General features: G+C 36.2%; 1 protein-coding gene across 7 annotated transcripts in view; it reads right to left on the reverse strand.

The window, feature by feature from the left end:
• Window positions 1–16,383, reverse strand: part of ANK2 (ankyrin 2) — a 765,621-nt gene that overhangs the window by 306,113 nt on the left and 443,125 nt on the right. The window contains exon 1 of one of the 7 annotated variants that reach the window (XM_049885475.1): window positions 13,728–14,644. The exons of 5 other annotated variants lie outside the window; for them this stretch is intronic. In XM_049885475.1, coding sequence (XP_049741432.1) covers window positions 13,728–13,856 — 129 coding nt within the window. In that variant the 5' untranslated portion in view covers window positions 13,857–14,644. Of the gene's footprint in view, window positions 1–13,727; window positions 14,645–16,383 lie in introns of those variants that run through there. One more of the 7 variants, XM_049885488.1, reaches the window with a different exon arrangement.

A 16,383-nucleotide genomic window follows, 5' to 3' on the forward strand; every position in this document is an offset into this window, starting at 1 on the left:
TGGTAAATAAAAGTGAAAGTTAATTGTCATGGCCAAAGTTCAAGTGGGAAAGAGACCACTCAATCTCACATTATCATCACTGAAACGGGAGCAGAATATTAGACAGATTTGTGCACAGATTAATGGCATGTCTATGCTACAAAAAGAAATGGAAAAGTCAGACCATCATCTAAGAAATTCAAACTAAAGAAAATAATAATCTTTCTAATCAGTAGAGAGAAGAAAAGTGCTCAAGAATTATTAATTGCAATTGTTATCTTAAATATCATATATTTAATATCAACCAGCAGAAAAAAAAGAACCTTATAAATTATCCTTTCACTACAAAAAAAATCAGTAATAAAATGGAAAATTAAGAAACACATAGAATCAATGCCAGTACTTATCTCAAGAGCACAATGTTGTGTATCATGCGGACATATGAAAAAGACCAACTTCAGTAACGTGAAAAATATGAACTATCAAAAACAAAATACTATTCTTGTAAATTTGATTATATCACTTGATATACACTCGAAGTTCTTTGCATGTGCCATTTACTCAAATAATAGTTCATTTGAAAACTTGCAGAAGTACATTTACAAAACAAAACCTTCCCTAAAACTGTTTTGCATTTATAATACCATTATGTCTTTAAATCAGCCCTTAAAAATGGCAATACCATAACCTTATCAGCCCTTAAAAATGGCAATACCATAACCTTGAATGTGTCTGGGAGTTCAAGATTGAGATCAAAGTTATTCCAAATTATTCAATGCAAGTGTGTTTCTTAAATTTTTCCCTCTGTAACTACTTAGACACAATTGGTTAACTTCTACTGAATTCCGTAGCTGTGAAGAATTCATTAATAAGAACTTTTGATAGTTTGGATAGAGTTAAATTGCAATTTACTTTTGTACAAGTTATAAATATTTGTTAAGCAACTTGAATATACAAACAAAATTTCAAAGATGCTGTTTATACTTAATAGACAATACTGTCTAAGCACATTAGAAGGACAGGGACAGTACAAATATTACAGCTCCAATACAAGTCATCATTTTTCCAGCTTTTATATGCAAATTAGTTCATTTTTAACTGGTCTTTAAAGCAGATTTTCTAGTCAGCAATATTTTTAACCCTAGCGTTGAAGTGAAAACATGCAGTTAAAAATAAGAAAACTGTGTTTCCTATAAAATATAATTCACACATTTCATCAGGTCAGTTTGGTCTGTCCCCAAGTATTATATGTATGTGAGTCCCACAGAGGTAGGTACCAAATATTAATTATCTACATATTTCCAGTACCCAAATCTAAGATTGGCATTGAGCAGGCCCTCATACAAACAAGACACAAAAGCAAACAAACAAACCACTCTTTGGAAATCCTGTGGGGCAGTTCTCCTCTGTCCTATAGGCTTGCTATGAGTCAGAAACGAGTCGATGGGCACGGGTTTGGTTTGGAATTATCAGGAGTCCTTGGCTAGCACAAACAGTTAAGTGCTCAACCGTTAGCTGAAAGGTTTGTGTTCAAACACATCCAGAGGTGCCTTGGAAGACAGTTCTGGCTATCTGTTTCCAAAAGTTCATAGCCTTGAAAACCTTACGAAGCAATTCTACACTGCATATATGGGGTTGCCATATATATATACACACACACCTACACATATATATATATAATTTTATGTATATGTAAAACAATGAGTTCACACTGATAGTTTCGTGGACATTTTTAATCCTTTGAATGGTATTTTCTCTTTTCTCCTTCTCCCTCATAAAAGGGAAATATGGTGATATAATAACTAATATTATATACATAATACTTTTCAAGAGTAGTGTTGCATTTAGTCCTTATAGTAATGTATAATAATAATGTATATGTATAATCATTCTATATATAACTCTGTTATAGACATATAATCACATATATGTATGTTACATATATAATCATTATAAACATCCATTAAAAAAAACTGTGGCCATCGAGTTGATTCTGACTCATAGCAACCTTATAGGACAGAGTAGAACCACCCCACAGGGTTTCCAAGGAGTGGCTGGTGAATTTAAACTGCTGGCCTCTTGGTTAGCAGCCAAGCTCTTAATCACTGTGCCACCAGGTCCCAATTTTAACACAGATTTACATATATAATCTGTCATATATATATATATATATATATATAATCATTTTTACCACAGATTTACAGATAAGAAAACTAACACCAAGGATCAGGAATTCAGAATATTGTGGAGCTGAGACAAATTCAGGCCTTCTGGCTCTAAATTTCATATTTTTTCTACAATACAAAAACAGAAAGACATAATTTTTTTATTTATTGACTCATATAAAGTTTTTGTATTAAGATAAAAATCATCTTGCAACCATTTCAAATTCACCATATATAAAGTAATGTATTTGTATTTTCCCCAGTTTACACTTGAGATTTTCCTGTTCCCATTAGTGCCAACACCATTTTTTTAAATCCTTGAAATTTATAACCTTAAAGGTCATTTTTTAATTCACCCATCTTTTTTCCCCCTATTCCTAGTTGAAGGCTAATATCCATTGTATTTCCCTCCTCACTGATTTCTCTCTGTAACTATACTAATCCAAGTCTTTTCCTCTCTCCCGAATTACAGTAAGTCTCCTGAGTGACCCTGCTAGCTCCTCTTCCTTGTGTCATCACAGAACCTTTCACAGTTTCTTATTTTTAATTCATTGACTTCAGCTACTCCTTCCTTGCTTTGAAGGATCTCCTGCACAGTCAACTTTATTTCAAACTCTCCACCAGTCCTATCTGCCTTCTACTCTGGTCGTGCCAGTCTGTTCATCAACTTCTGCATCCTGCCTCTGAGACATTATCTGCACCCAAAACAACCTTACCCACTACTGAAGGTCCAGCTTGGAGCCCACTAGCTCTATAATGATAAAAAGCTATTATACCTAATATAGCACTGTCATCTCATTTTTTTTTTTCATTGACACCACCCTTAAATAAATACCTATCTAGAAGAGACGTTCCTTGGAATTTTTATTACTTAGTCAATAATCTTTATCATCATTAATTTAGACTTTATCTCTTATTAGTTGGTCAATTAATGTTTCATTCAAGGAACCGTAATATCCTGAATTATATGAAGTATGTAGACATGAACTTATTCTAGAAATGAGGAGGATGACTGATGACAAAGCATGACACATATATATATATTTTTTAATCCAAGACAAGGAAAAAAAAATGTGAAAAGTACAACTTTAATGTTGCTTCTGGTTGATACTAAATCAAAAATATAGCTAAAACTAAAAAGCATAATTATCTGAGTTTACTGATCACGTAAGTTTTATAGAATTATAAAGATCACTGGGGTGATGAAATTGTTTAATAACCTTTTATAACTTACTATAGACTGGGTTGGGGGTTAGAATATACAACCCAGAAGGTTCATGTGTTATGACCAATTACAGTGATTAAAGAGGCGTGCTTCTCAATGACCAAGCTTCCTTCAAATGGCATAACATCTCTCATATTAGCTTATAATAAATCTTTCTTCTACTCTTCCAGTGCTGTGTTCTGGTAAAAGGTTGAAAGCTCTGATACATTGTCTTTTATGCTAAATGGCTGGGTATGAGTCCTTCATGTTACACACAAAGCCCCTTATATGATTCTGTTTGTGATCAGAGTTGGCATCTGCTACTTGGTCCTCTGTCATCTGCCTTCTCCCCTTTAATGGCTACTTGTACTTTCACAGATGTTTTTTTTCTCCTCCACCCACAACCACTCTTTGATTCCTGTCCCTCAGAGCCCACACTGAAGCCCCGTGTTTTGTAGGTGACCACCCTGAACAAAAGCTCCTCATTTCCTAAGTGACCTCTATCCTGAAAGGAGTTACTGTTTCCAATAACCTGTTCCACTTAGACTTTATTGACTTCAGTCGTTTTAAGATGTGACACGGTTTAATTCAGCATTCTGGCCCTGTTTGAGGCAGGAGTCATAAATAAGGAAAGAAGTTTATACGATTACTCTTAGAAGGACTCAAGAGATTTCTTCTTATCACTTAGCTGTACAGTTAAATGGTTTGTAAATTGTTGAGGTTTTTTTAAGTGTTTACTGTGGGCTTTTGTTCATCACAGCACCCTCTGGTTCAAAGGCAGCCACCATAACTGCCATGGAATATTGGTAAAACGATTAATAATACTGTGATGATATTTCTCTGCGGGCTTCTAATTCCTAGTATTATGAGTACACAGAGAAACTAATAGAAAAGAAGGGAACCACAATAAATGTCTTCCTGCAAAATGACTCAAAATCCGTATCTGAAATACAACACAACAACCGCACAACTTCATATGATTACTTAATTTTCTATATATTCTGCCTTAACGACATCCAGAAAATTTCAAGTACCACAACAGGAACTATTTTCTGACATTATTTCATCTGCCAGGTAAAGGCTTACAAATACAAGACCCATTAAAAACTTGCATCATATGTATAAAAATAGTCTCAAATCCAACTTAATGGTTCAAGTAACATTTTATTCTTGTTATTTGTGAAAGTACCTATCAGTTCGGGTGGTCTTGAGCCCCTTGGATGAAGGCACTGTGCTTCAGACATAGTGGCAGCTTTTAAAAAAATCATATCAAATGAAGAAAAGCCTGGAAATTCCCTTGAACTCTCTCAATCATGAAAGGAAGCAAAGACACAAACAAAAATGGTACAGAATTACATAAGAACAGAAAGAATTTTAACAGATGTCAGGTTCTCATCACCTTAAAGGTGAGAAAACTGATATTAGGTCCTTTATTTACCCAAGGTCACAGTTAGTAGGTAGATTTAAACACAGGTCTCCTGAGTTGCCTTTATGGAACTTTAAAAGCATCTAGTAAACCCATACCACACCCAGTGCCGTAGAGTCGATTCCGACTCATAGCAACCTTGTAGGACAGAGTAGATCTGCCGCATAGGGTTTCCAAGGCTGTAAATCTTTATGGAAGCAGGCTGCCACATCTTTCTCCCTCAGAGTGGCGGGTTGGTTCAAACCACCTACCTCTGGTTAGCAGTCAGCCACTTTAATCACTGTGCCACCAGAGCTCCTGGAATTATCTGGTAAATTTGTATAAATATCATTTATTAAAGTAGTAAACATGTTTCTGGTATGTTGCCTGTTCCTTCTAACGTTAGATCCCACACAAAACTCCAATCCTGCTTAACGTCTTGCAAGGGTTGGCAGCTAGACTTGGTTTCAAACACAAAATAGGCAGACCTCTCTCTTTCTGACTCAAAATAATCTGTGAAGTGATCCTGACACCCCTTCTGGTCCTTCCCTACCTTATGTTTGATAACAACCTTTGGCCTTCCAGAAGAGATGAAGAAACTCTCCCCTTTTCAAACAGTTCTTGGACAAGGGAATGTGACATCAGTGTTTTTGAATAATACAAAGTCTTTACCTGTGAGTCAGTTTTAATGAGAAATAAAATATTTCACTATACCACTGTCCTCTCATACCTCGAAAAAATTGCTTAATCCCTCTGTTTCCTCATCTGAGAACAATGGATGATAATTGTTGCCTGTCTTATGTTCAGCACAGGATTTTTGAAAGGGACAACTGGAATCCTGAATTATTTCAAATATTTTCAGAAAGACATATGTTGTAAAAAAAAAAAAAAATTAAACAGAGACTGTAAAAGCACTTTGCAAAACAGTGGCACTCTACAGAAGTAACGAATTACTATTATTCCTACTACTCACAGATCTATTTGGCTTTATTATATAAACAGAAAAAGAAAAGAAAATGAAAATTTCACTGTATTGCAGCCTATGAAGCAAATAAGTTTAGGCACAATTGGAAATACCTACTTGATGAATTCCTCATTTAAGCCAAATGGTTAAAGCAAAGTTAATTGTATTTTATAAGAGTAATAATTGATCTCCATATTAATAGCAAATTAAAGTCAATTCTTATAGTTTGTGTTTATGGTGTGAATATTAATTTATTTTTGTGAAAAAAAAATTTACTTAGAGATTAGCTTCCCAGAAAAAAAGACACTTGGAAAATCATCATTGCTCACATACAAATACACTGAGAAGTCACTGTTAGTCTTAATTTCAGTTTTTTTTTTAAAAAACAAATTACAAATAAATGAGGTAAAATCGGTAATTGACAAGTATCCATGAAAAAAATAGTCAAGAAATATATGTTGTGTAAAATAATATTATCAGTCCTAACCTAAAATAGGCTAGATTAATATGTTTATAATAACTCTTGTATCCCTGATGCTTCTCTTCATTAATACCGCATATATTGTTATTTATTGAGTTGATTTCTATGAAATTAGCAGCATATCAATACAATAAAAGACTGTCTCTAGAAAAAGGCTAGCTTGGGTTAAAATAAACTCTAAGAGAAAAGAAAAAGGGGTTTTCCCTGTCAGGGTTGCTAACGAAGTAAGGACACATGCAAGGAGTAATTCAAACCTTGCATGTTAAAGTCCATTCCAGAATTCAGTACAACTCAGTGTGGGATCCCTTTCTGGCTGCCCTGACAGCTGAAGTGAGTTTTGTGAGTTAGGTATATTAAAAGGAAATATCTTAAGAATTAGAGGAGATCATACATCTATATGATACTCACTCCTTCTCCCCCTTCTACATTCATGCCATTTTATATAACTTTGGAAAGACTAAAGAAAAAAAAAGTCTACCAAAGTCAGGTACAAGAAACAAAAAGCAGTTGATGACATGTGTTAGGAGTTACGGAAGTGCTGACATCTCTAAAGGTTTGAGGCACCCAAGGCTGCTAAACTGCCAGTAAAATCCCTAGGACACTTATCTGAGTTCATGCAAGATGTTTAACACATAACTTTTAAAGCATGATAGTGACCTTCCTTCAAGAATTTAGCCTAAAGAACTTCTTGGTCTTAATTATATGAACTCAGAAACACTCAAGCCTCATTCCTGAAGATTATTCTGTTAGGGTAGGGATATTCAAACCTGCAGACCACGAAGCCTTATAACTTAGCTCTTAAACACTTGTTTCCTCCTTTCCACTCTCAAAATTAATTGGTTATTATATAGGCCAATTAATCTCATTAAGCTTTCAAAAGGTGGCCAGGATTTGTCTATCTACACGTGGAAAATTTTTCTCAATGGCAATTTAGAGTCATGCCAATTAATTCTAAGAAGGGGTAGAGCAGAGAATGGGATAGCAATGAAAATATTTATTCCAGTGGTTTCCAATACTAATTGGAATCATCAGGAGAGCTTTAAATATATACATATATAGACAGATTAAAGTCTCCTTTCCCTCCCATGGAAACCCTGGTGGTGTAGTGGTTAAGAGTTCAGTTGCTAATCAAAATGTCGGCAGATCGAATCCATCATGTGCTTCTTGGAAACCCTATGGGGCAGTTCTACTCTGTCCCAAAGGGTTGCTATGAGTTGGAATTTACTCAATGGCAATGGGTTTGGGGATTTTTGGGTTTCCCGCCCATACTATTCCAGGATTCTAATTTATTTTTAATGGAATGGAGCCAGGGGAGGTTGATGAGAGTTTCCAACATAGACGTTTAAAATCACAATAGCTGATGATTCTACTAGCAATTCATGCAGAACTCCAGATCTGGGGAACTGCCTTCTTTGTACTATTCTTTATTTTAATATACAGTGTCTCTGTCATTGAGGAAAAATAAATATTTTTGTGGAGAAGAAATTATTTTGAGAAATATAAATAAAAAATAAAAAAATGATTTTATAATGGGAAAATATAATTTTTAAAAACCATGAGCTACTGTGTGGGTAGAATTCTTAACTTTTTATTTTCACTGGACTCCTAGTATTCAATGTTCTCTATGATGTTAACATGTGCTATAAATAGTGATGAAAAAGGTAACTAGTGAATTTAAAAGTTTAATAATAGAGGTCACCAATAAATTAATTCTGGTTCTTTGAAGATGAAAACATTTATATGAACTTAGATTAATATAACAAAAAAGAAAAAAAAATATTACATTGAGTTGCATATAAAACCCCAAACCAAACCTGTTTCCATCACGTCAATTCTGACTCGTAGCAACCCTGTAGGACAAAGAACTGCCTCATAGGGCTTCCAAGGAGCAGCTGGTGGATTCAAACTACTGATCTTCTGGTTAGCAGCAATACCTATTAACCACTATACCACCAGGGCTCCATATAGTGATTTTATGTTCTAAAAATAAACTCACTCATAGTAACCTTTTTAAAATTAAGATTTTCTTTCAACTATCTTCTTAAAAACCACCTTGGGCCATATAATTGGGGCTATTTTTGCCACAACCACAAAAATTTGACAGCTGTAACCCTGAACTGATAGTTATCCACTCAATGGTTGAAAGACATTCTTTATAATTAAGCACTAATAAAAACTCAGATTTGCAGTACTGGCTGAAGAGTGTCATTAATTGCAAGTCATTGATATAAAGATAATTATTCTACCCAAGCTAAGAAATGGGAAAGTGTTAAAAAGTATTAAAGAAGAAAATGAGTTTTTAAAAAATCATGATTCTACAGAAGTCTCCAAGTGTAGATGCATATGTCTAACATTTACTGAGAGTCAAACAGAAAACCAATAAAAGTTTTTAATTTTCACTATAAACAGACATTAGGACATAAGAAGGGCATCTAGCCAGATAAAGCTCGAGATATCAGTAACCTATCTCATGTTAGTGTGGTTTCTGGAAATACTGATGTTTTGATGAAGGGGTTATGAGAAGCTACATAAAAACAATTTGATGTAGGTTCTAAAAATTGTTGATTGGAATTTTCCATATTTGGAGAGCTCTAGAATGTAATAATTACATAGAGCCACTTCACCCTGTTGTGATTTGTATTTTTAAACACACCGTGTTTGGTTTGGTGCCCAGAAACCTTTGTGCATATGTGGTTCTTGGCTAAACACTGCTGCTCCCAGAATCGGGCTTCCCCTTGGAAACAAGCTGCTGAGTGAGTGTCCAAGCAAAAAGCTCAAGGACAGGAAAGGATGAGCGGCCAGTCTACTCTCCTCCTCCATTACAGGGTTCCCCCACATGTCGCCAGGAAAAGGAAATACAGCATGCTATTATATTTTGTTTATTTACAACTCATTCCTATAATACAATTCAAGTTACAGAATAATTCCTCTCCCCCCTTGCAAATAGAACACTCTTCCATTTTCAAAAAAAAAAAAGCACTAATTAATAACTTTTAAAACTCTTCATCTCTCCATGTCCCCTTAAAGCTGGTGAGAAGTTCTTTTTATATATTAAGTATTCTAGTTGTCATCAATTAAACAACCAAATGAAGAAAAAGAGTATGAAGGTGGGGGATGGGGGAGGAGTTCTTCAAAGGTTATCCTAGAAATAGTAAGTCTTGTTTTTCCATAATAATAATTAAATATATAAAACACAAAAGCAAAGAACTCATCAGAACCATTTTCTGTGAAATTCAATGAAAAAAAGGAAGAAAATGTACTTCTATTTTCTGTTAAATCCCATACAAAATCATCTTTATGTGTCAGTTTAATAAATACAAATATATAGACACATTTTGAAATCCTAATAAAATTATTTAAAGAGCAAATGTTGACTTCTAGTAGTTGATGTTCCAAAAAAAAAACCACTCATGAAATACTCCGGTGCAATTATATCAGAATTACAACCTTATTGGGTTTTATATATATATAGCTTCTCTTGGACACTTCATTTAATTTATTCTCACAGTGTTTATATTTCTTTCAGTTGTGGGAAGTTATTGTTTTGGAGGTGAAGAAATTGAGGTATTGACAAATCAAATGATTTATTTATGCTCTACATTCAATGCAGGTACAAGACCAAGAAATCATACTACCTGTTCTCCCAATGAACTTTGGATCCAGATAGACTCGTGTTCAAATTCCAACTCTGCCACTTATCAGTTGTGTGTGATTAAGCAAGTGCCACAACTCTCTGGGTACCAGTTTCCTTATTTGAGAAATGAAGAGTAATACCTAATACGCAGGACTGTTATTGCAATGTGTGTAAAGTGCCAGATAAGGTACTCAATAAATATTATTATCATAAATATTTCCTCAGGAAATACGAATGCTGGTATTTTTAATAGTATAAATTAAAATAATAAGAATCATTTCTTTAGTACTAAGGCAGTAAGAACTAGTCATACAAATTTGCTTTTTATGTCATATGATTCCACTGAGTGTTGTAGGCTTCTGATGGGTTGGAGACTGGTTTGTCCAGGCTGAGAAATGGAAAGCATATCTACTGATTTGAAAATTCATAGTAATCATAAGTTTAAATGAGGATCACTTAAATATATGTTTTACTTTCAAAGATGGATTTTCTTTTAACTCATTCTCCTAAAATTATTTATTTTTCCAAATTAAAAAAGTACAGCTTCAAAAGAGTATGTGGTGTGGAAGGAATACTACACTGGAAATCATTTTCTAGAACTAAGCCTTACACAGATTTGTGACAACTCTGGTAAAACAGTTAGCTATTTCTTGTGGCATCCTTCTCAAGTCTAAAATTCTCAAATTATAGCATACAGGCTAGAAATCTGTGTATAGAAAAACAATTTAATATGTGCTAAATTAGAACAGGACTATCCTCTTACCTCTGTAAAAAGCTAGAATATCAGTGTACTCTTTTGAGCAAACTCATTGTCATCCAGTCGATTCTGAGTCATAGTGACCCCACAGGAAGGACAGAGTAGAACTGCTCCATAGGTTTGCAAGGCTCCGCTGGTGGATTCAAACTGCTGATCTTTTGGTTAACAGCCAACCTCTTAACTACTGCACCAAACAAATGCTAAAGTAGTTTGTTTCAAATAATCTTAATTTTGGTCCCATTTATTTAAAGCTTAATTTTATTCTAGCTGTACCATAATATGACACAGATAAATATACACTTTGTATATAGTAAGTTTAAAGAACAGCTATCTAGAATATAGCACAGAGAAAACCTGAACATGTTATTAAAGTCTGCTTAGAATAACGTTGAAACTCAAACCTATGGTATATAAACACAGTCATTTTTAAAAATCATACCACTGACAACTTGGTAGAGGGATTACAGCAAAGCAGCCAACATGTTTTAAGTTTATAAGTAATTAAAATTGATTATAAATGTTTAATAATACAAAGATCCTTTTAATTAATAGCAATTTCATAAAAGAATATTAAAATAAAGTCCAAATATGAGGCAGCTTAACTGAATCATTTCAAGATTCAAAATTTTTCTTCAGTAAAAATCTTTCCAAATCATTTTCTTTATTTCCTTCTCAAGCTCCAGTGTTGACTTTTATCTGCACTGGGGCTGGTCTCATTTGAATTTTGCCTTTAAATGGGCTCTTTTGCCAAGAGACCCACTGCTTTACAAATGGATATGAAAACTATACATACAATCATCTACATAATTGGTATATTCTCTTATGGTTATAAAATGACATCAGCAAATAAAAAGGATTATAATTCTTAAATTACTTTCTGGAGATGGTATTCCAGAATGCTACTAATAGACAACCATACTTTTTCATTTCTTCATGAACTATTATTCTATATACTTTAAGGGGTAATAATAAGGTAAATTTTTATTTTCTCAAATCAAATTTGAAAACTGGCTCAGATGGGTATAAAAAATAAAAAAACAAACCAGTTGCCGTGCAGTCGATTCTGACTCACAGTGATAGAACAGAGTAAAACTGCCCCCATAGGGTTTCCGATGAGCAGCTGGTGAATTCAAACTACTGACCATTTGGTTAGCAGTCAAACACGTAACCACTGCACCACCAGGGCCCCAAGATGGGGGGGGCGGGGGGGAGATAATCTAGACAATAAATCTGATACAGCTAAAAACTATTGTTGTTGTGTTGTGTAAATATCTACATAATACCACATGCATCTACAGTAGCAAAGAGGACCAACTGATACGTATGAAAAAAAAAGAACAAGAACAAGAAGTAGTAGCTAGGCTATTACTCTCCCAGTTTCCTCTGACTCTAGCTTAATAACGTTATCTAAATGTGAAGACCTGTCATATGACTACTTTATTAACCTATGATCAAGCCTGGAGTGCTGGATTCACGCTAAAGCAATGCAGCATCCAAGCAACTTAGATCTAAAGAACTATTGGTGTTTTTCCTTTTTAATTATATAGTTTTTCAATTTCAATAATATATAGAAAGGGAAGAACATCCAACTAAATATTTAAATACAGAAGTGCACTGGAGTGAGGCTAAGAGATTTTCCCGGTGTATGCTTGATACCCTAGCTAAGCAAAGTTGCTAGGTCACAACTGGATGCTGAACAAGCACTCTTGGCCAAGAAATAATACTCTACACTTTGGAGAGCAAAAGCTAAAGAAGATATAATCACAGGAAATTGATGTATGCAGTAATATTCCATTTAGGGGATTAGAAACAGAACTACAGTAGCTGTCAAGTTAGGAAGCCAACCTCCATAAAAAACGGCCAATAATGTATTTGATATTATAACAAAGAATTAATGCATCCTTGGTGCAAGGCCTTTTAAAGGTCAGGCAGGCAGTATTAAAGTTTTCTCCAGAAGGGAAATTATAATATTCTAATTTTATTTGTGTAGCCTACGTCATTTGATCTAGCTAGCGGTGGACTAAGTAGTAAAACTCAAATGTGATGAATGCCTATGCAATAAGATCTCAGATCAGCGTGGGTCCTCAAAGGTCTGTCCAAAATTAGGCAAAGCAAACACCCCCAAAGTAGACAGGAAAGCACAGTTTTTATGGGAGGAAAAGACCAGTCCATTGAGCATACGCATTATTGAGCATATGGATCCCAGTGCATCCCTAATCCCAAGGCTACATTTAACAACAGCTTGTATATAAACCACTATTTTTATGCTCTGCTGAGGTAATGTCCCATTCATCATCTTCTGAAATCATTCAGTGACCTACTTTGTTAATTAAAGCATTTGCCCAGCTCTTCTCATAGAGCCAGACTGCCGGTAAATGAGTGTTTCTGTCCCATCAAATTGTAAGATTATTTCTGTTTTAGAAGAAAAAAATATTTTTAAGGGACAAAATTGTAGTTTAATGTAAAAGGAATCAATATTGCCTTCCTTTGCTTAACCTCAGTCTTTTCATTTAATTGCCACAGTCAGAAAATTATAAGTTTAATGAGAAGCAAAAAATGTAAGTAAAAAATATATTTTTAAATGAAGTAACACTGCTCAATGCACCAATATTCTTAGTGCAGTTTCGCAAAGGACAGTACCAACCTTGAGGAGAAAAAGAAAGAGTGACTAAAAGCTGTGGTCTACCCTTAACCAGAGGTCTACATCAAATACATAGTCAGTGAGAAGATGCAGCGCTAAAGACTTAGTAGCAGAGATGAGGACCAAGAAGAGGAAAATACCCTAGCCCTTCTATGGTCAATCAACCTTTTCCTTCTTCTATGTCAAGTGCTCAGACTCACTTGGAGTAACAAAGCACCTACTTAGCCCTGGGACTGAATAAAGATAATTGAGAAAAATTAAGTGGAGGCAATTTTTGCTTTGCTAGGTCAAAGTCAAAGAAATTCGCTCTGTTCGGGCATCTCCTCTCAATGCAGCAAATTTAGGCCTGAGCTATATGGCTGCAAGCTGAGCTTGGAAATGGTGCAGGGGAATGATGGAGGGGAGGATGAAGTTGCCTGTAACTGAGGCTGACGCTTCCTTGGAATGACTCTAGGCAGAGAGAAAGAAGGAAAGGGTTAAAGGGATGCTCCTCATACCTTTCTTTTCCGTTCCATGCGTTCTCTGGGGATTTTCCGTTGTTTTTTTCTCTCCCTCTCAAGGTTTTTTTCCTTTTCATCCAGTTCGGCCTCTCGAACTTTTTTAATAGAAGCTGCAGCGTGAGCCATTTTGCAGAGGCAATCAGCAGAAGCAGTTGCTGAGGATCAATCTCCACTACCCAGCAATTCAGGTGAATTTAAAGCTATCTGGAGATGCGATTTCCCCCACTAGGGCAATGGCTGGCAGCCAGAAGACTCTCAAAATAATCTACTCCGCCCTGAGCTAAGTCATAATCTCGCTCCAGCCTCTGCAGCACCCATAATTCACTACAACGTACCAACGTCCCAAGCAGAGTCCCCCAGCAGTACACACCTGCACACAAACGGGCATAGGTGTGCACCCACACTCGGAAATGGTCCCAGGGGAAGGCGGAGCACTAGACTTCCAGCTCTTCAGCCGTTGGGTGGCCGCAAGTGCAGAAAAGCATCCTACTAGTTGAAAAAAACCTTCCTTAGGCACACATCACCAATTGGAACTGTCTTTGGGGACTCCTCCAGACCGTCTGTGTCTTCTGACTGGAGCCAGGAAGAGGCCACCTCTGTGGAACTGCTAGGGGGTGGGTAATTTATTGCCGCTCTCAACCACACCTCTATGCAGGGTGAGAAGAAAATGGTGCAGTCTCGCTAAATGACTCGCTGCTGCTGCTGCCGTGGTGCCGCTGCTGCTGGTGCTGCTACTGCCGTTGCTACGGCTGCTCTGCTATAGCACATGACATGAATTCCTGGAGGCTTTTAAATCGCTCAGCCCTTCCCTTCTTCAAGGTTCATTTAAAGTAAAGCATCGAGGTTGCCGGTTTGGGAGAAGATGAGCATAGTTGGAGTTACCTGCCAATGCGTAGCAATACTGGAGTGTGCATGGGTGGGAAAGGCTGGGGAGCAGCCCGGTCCTCACTGTGTCATTTACAGACCCACGTGAGGCTGCATTAGGGAGCTGCATTAATCAGGGAATCCGAGGGAGCCCTCAGTTAGCACACAGCATAAGCCGGGCTCTGCGAGGTTATCCTGGGAGGGGGAGGGAGAAGAGGTGAGGGGTGGGGGTTGAGAAAGCCAGAGAGAAGGAAACGGGCAATGCCTAAAACTACTCTCCATCCCTCTAAAAGGAGTACACTGGCACTCATTATTAATTACCAAAGCTTTTCTTAAATACAAAATTGCCTTGAGAAGCAATGTGATGAAGTAAAACAGAATTATATACGCCCAATAGGTAGACTCAGTGAAAGAGAGAGAACACAACCTGTTAACTCAAAAAGATGAAATCCTCTATAGCACGCCAACTGCATATACTGCCAAGTTTCCAGAGTTTACCACAATTTTATCAAGAGTCAACAGGGAATCATGCACATCTTAGTTATTCACCCTTAGATATAGACTCATAACACTGGAATTGTTATGGAGTATACATAGGTTATGAAAAATCACATCTTCCCCTACACACAAAACTGTCCCATTTTGGAAGAAGAGAAATTTTTACTATGTATAATCATTGACAGTTAAACAATATGTTCTGATTTTGATTCTATATATACCCTATAATTAAGAAGAAAAGTAAAATATCACTAAAAAAATATCCCCTGGGAAAATGATATGCTTTTGTATCCTAGCCTTTAGAACATACCTACCTAGACAGGTAAAGAATGTAAAGTCTCATTTCCTGCACTTCATGAAGATAGTTAAGACTCTAACTCTTCTAGGAGGGAAAATACTTTTTGTACTGTGGGTGGTCCCCTACATGGGTTAGCTTATAATAATGTAATTTGTAACTTTTCTACTGCATCTCAGCTAACAGCCATAAATCTAGTAAGGTTAATGAAATATCTCACAAACAAGCAAAATGCATCTCAAGGTAGGATAGAGGACCCAGCACTGAATCTGACTGAAAAGTCAGTCACAGAAGGGAATGACCACCATGAGCTAGGCAAGTGGGGTGCTGGTGACAAGATGGCTCAGGGTTCAGTCCATTTACAGCTGACGAGATTAGTGTCTCAATACAGGGAATATCCCTGACCAACTGAGAATTAAACTTCAAAAATAAATAAATAAAGGAATCAGTGGGGTTATTATCAAGCCCTCCAATCTCCCTCCTCTGGAAAATCTTTTATACATTTACAAAGAAACACAGACACACATAAAGCCTTCCTGGGAAGATGTGAATTTTGGGAAACATTCTGTATCTCTTTAACCAGGTGTGTCATAGTCTACCACTTGATATACCGTACTTCAAACATTCTCCTCTGAGGTACTTCAAAAGAATCAGCCCTTATGGCGTCCAAGCAGTTATTAGGAATAGGGCGGTTCAGGGAAACCAGCAAGACTGGAGCACAGGATGTTCTTAATACCATCTGGCATTCTCTTTTCATCTAAATACTTTAAAAAAAAAAAAAAATGTTTACAACCGAACTAATCTCATGGATGTGCTTTTTTAGCTTAATACACGAGTCCCAGTAAAATGTGTCGAAGTCTCATCCAGTGACTTCTCTGCTCCTGAGGATGACTCTCGTGGGCTTCAACTGGGACAATGCCTTTCCCATTGGCCCCTTTAAAATCTGCTTACACTATGTCAAAGTCCCTTCCACCCTCCATAGGTCTGTCAACAGGA

This window comes from Elephas maximus, chromosome 5, assembly GCF_024166365.1.
Source record: "Elephas maximus indicus isolate mEleMax1 chromosome 5, mEleMax1 primary haplotype, whole genome shotgun sequence".
Classification (NCBI taxonomy): Eukaryota; Metazoa; Chordata; class Mammalia; order Proboscidea; family Elephantidae; genus Elephas; species Elephas maximus.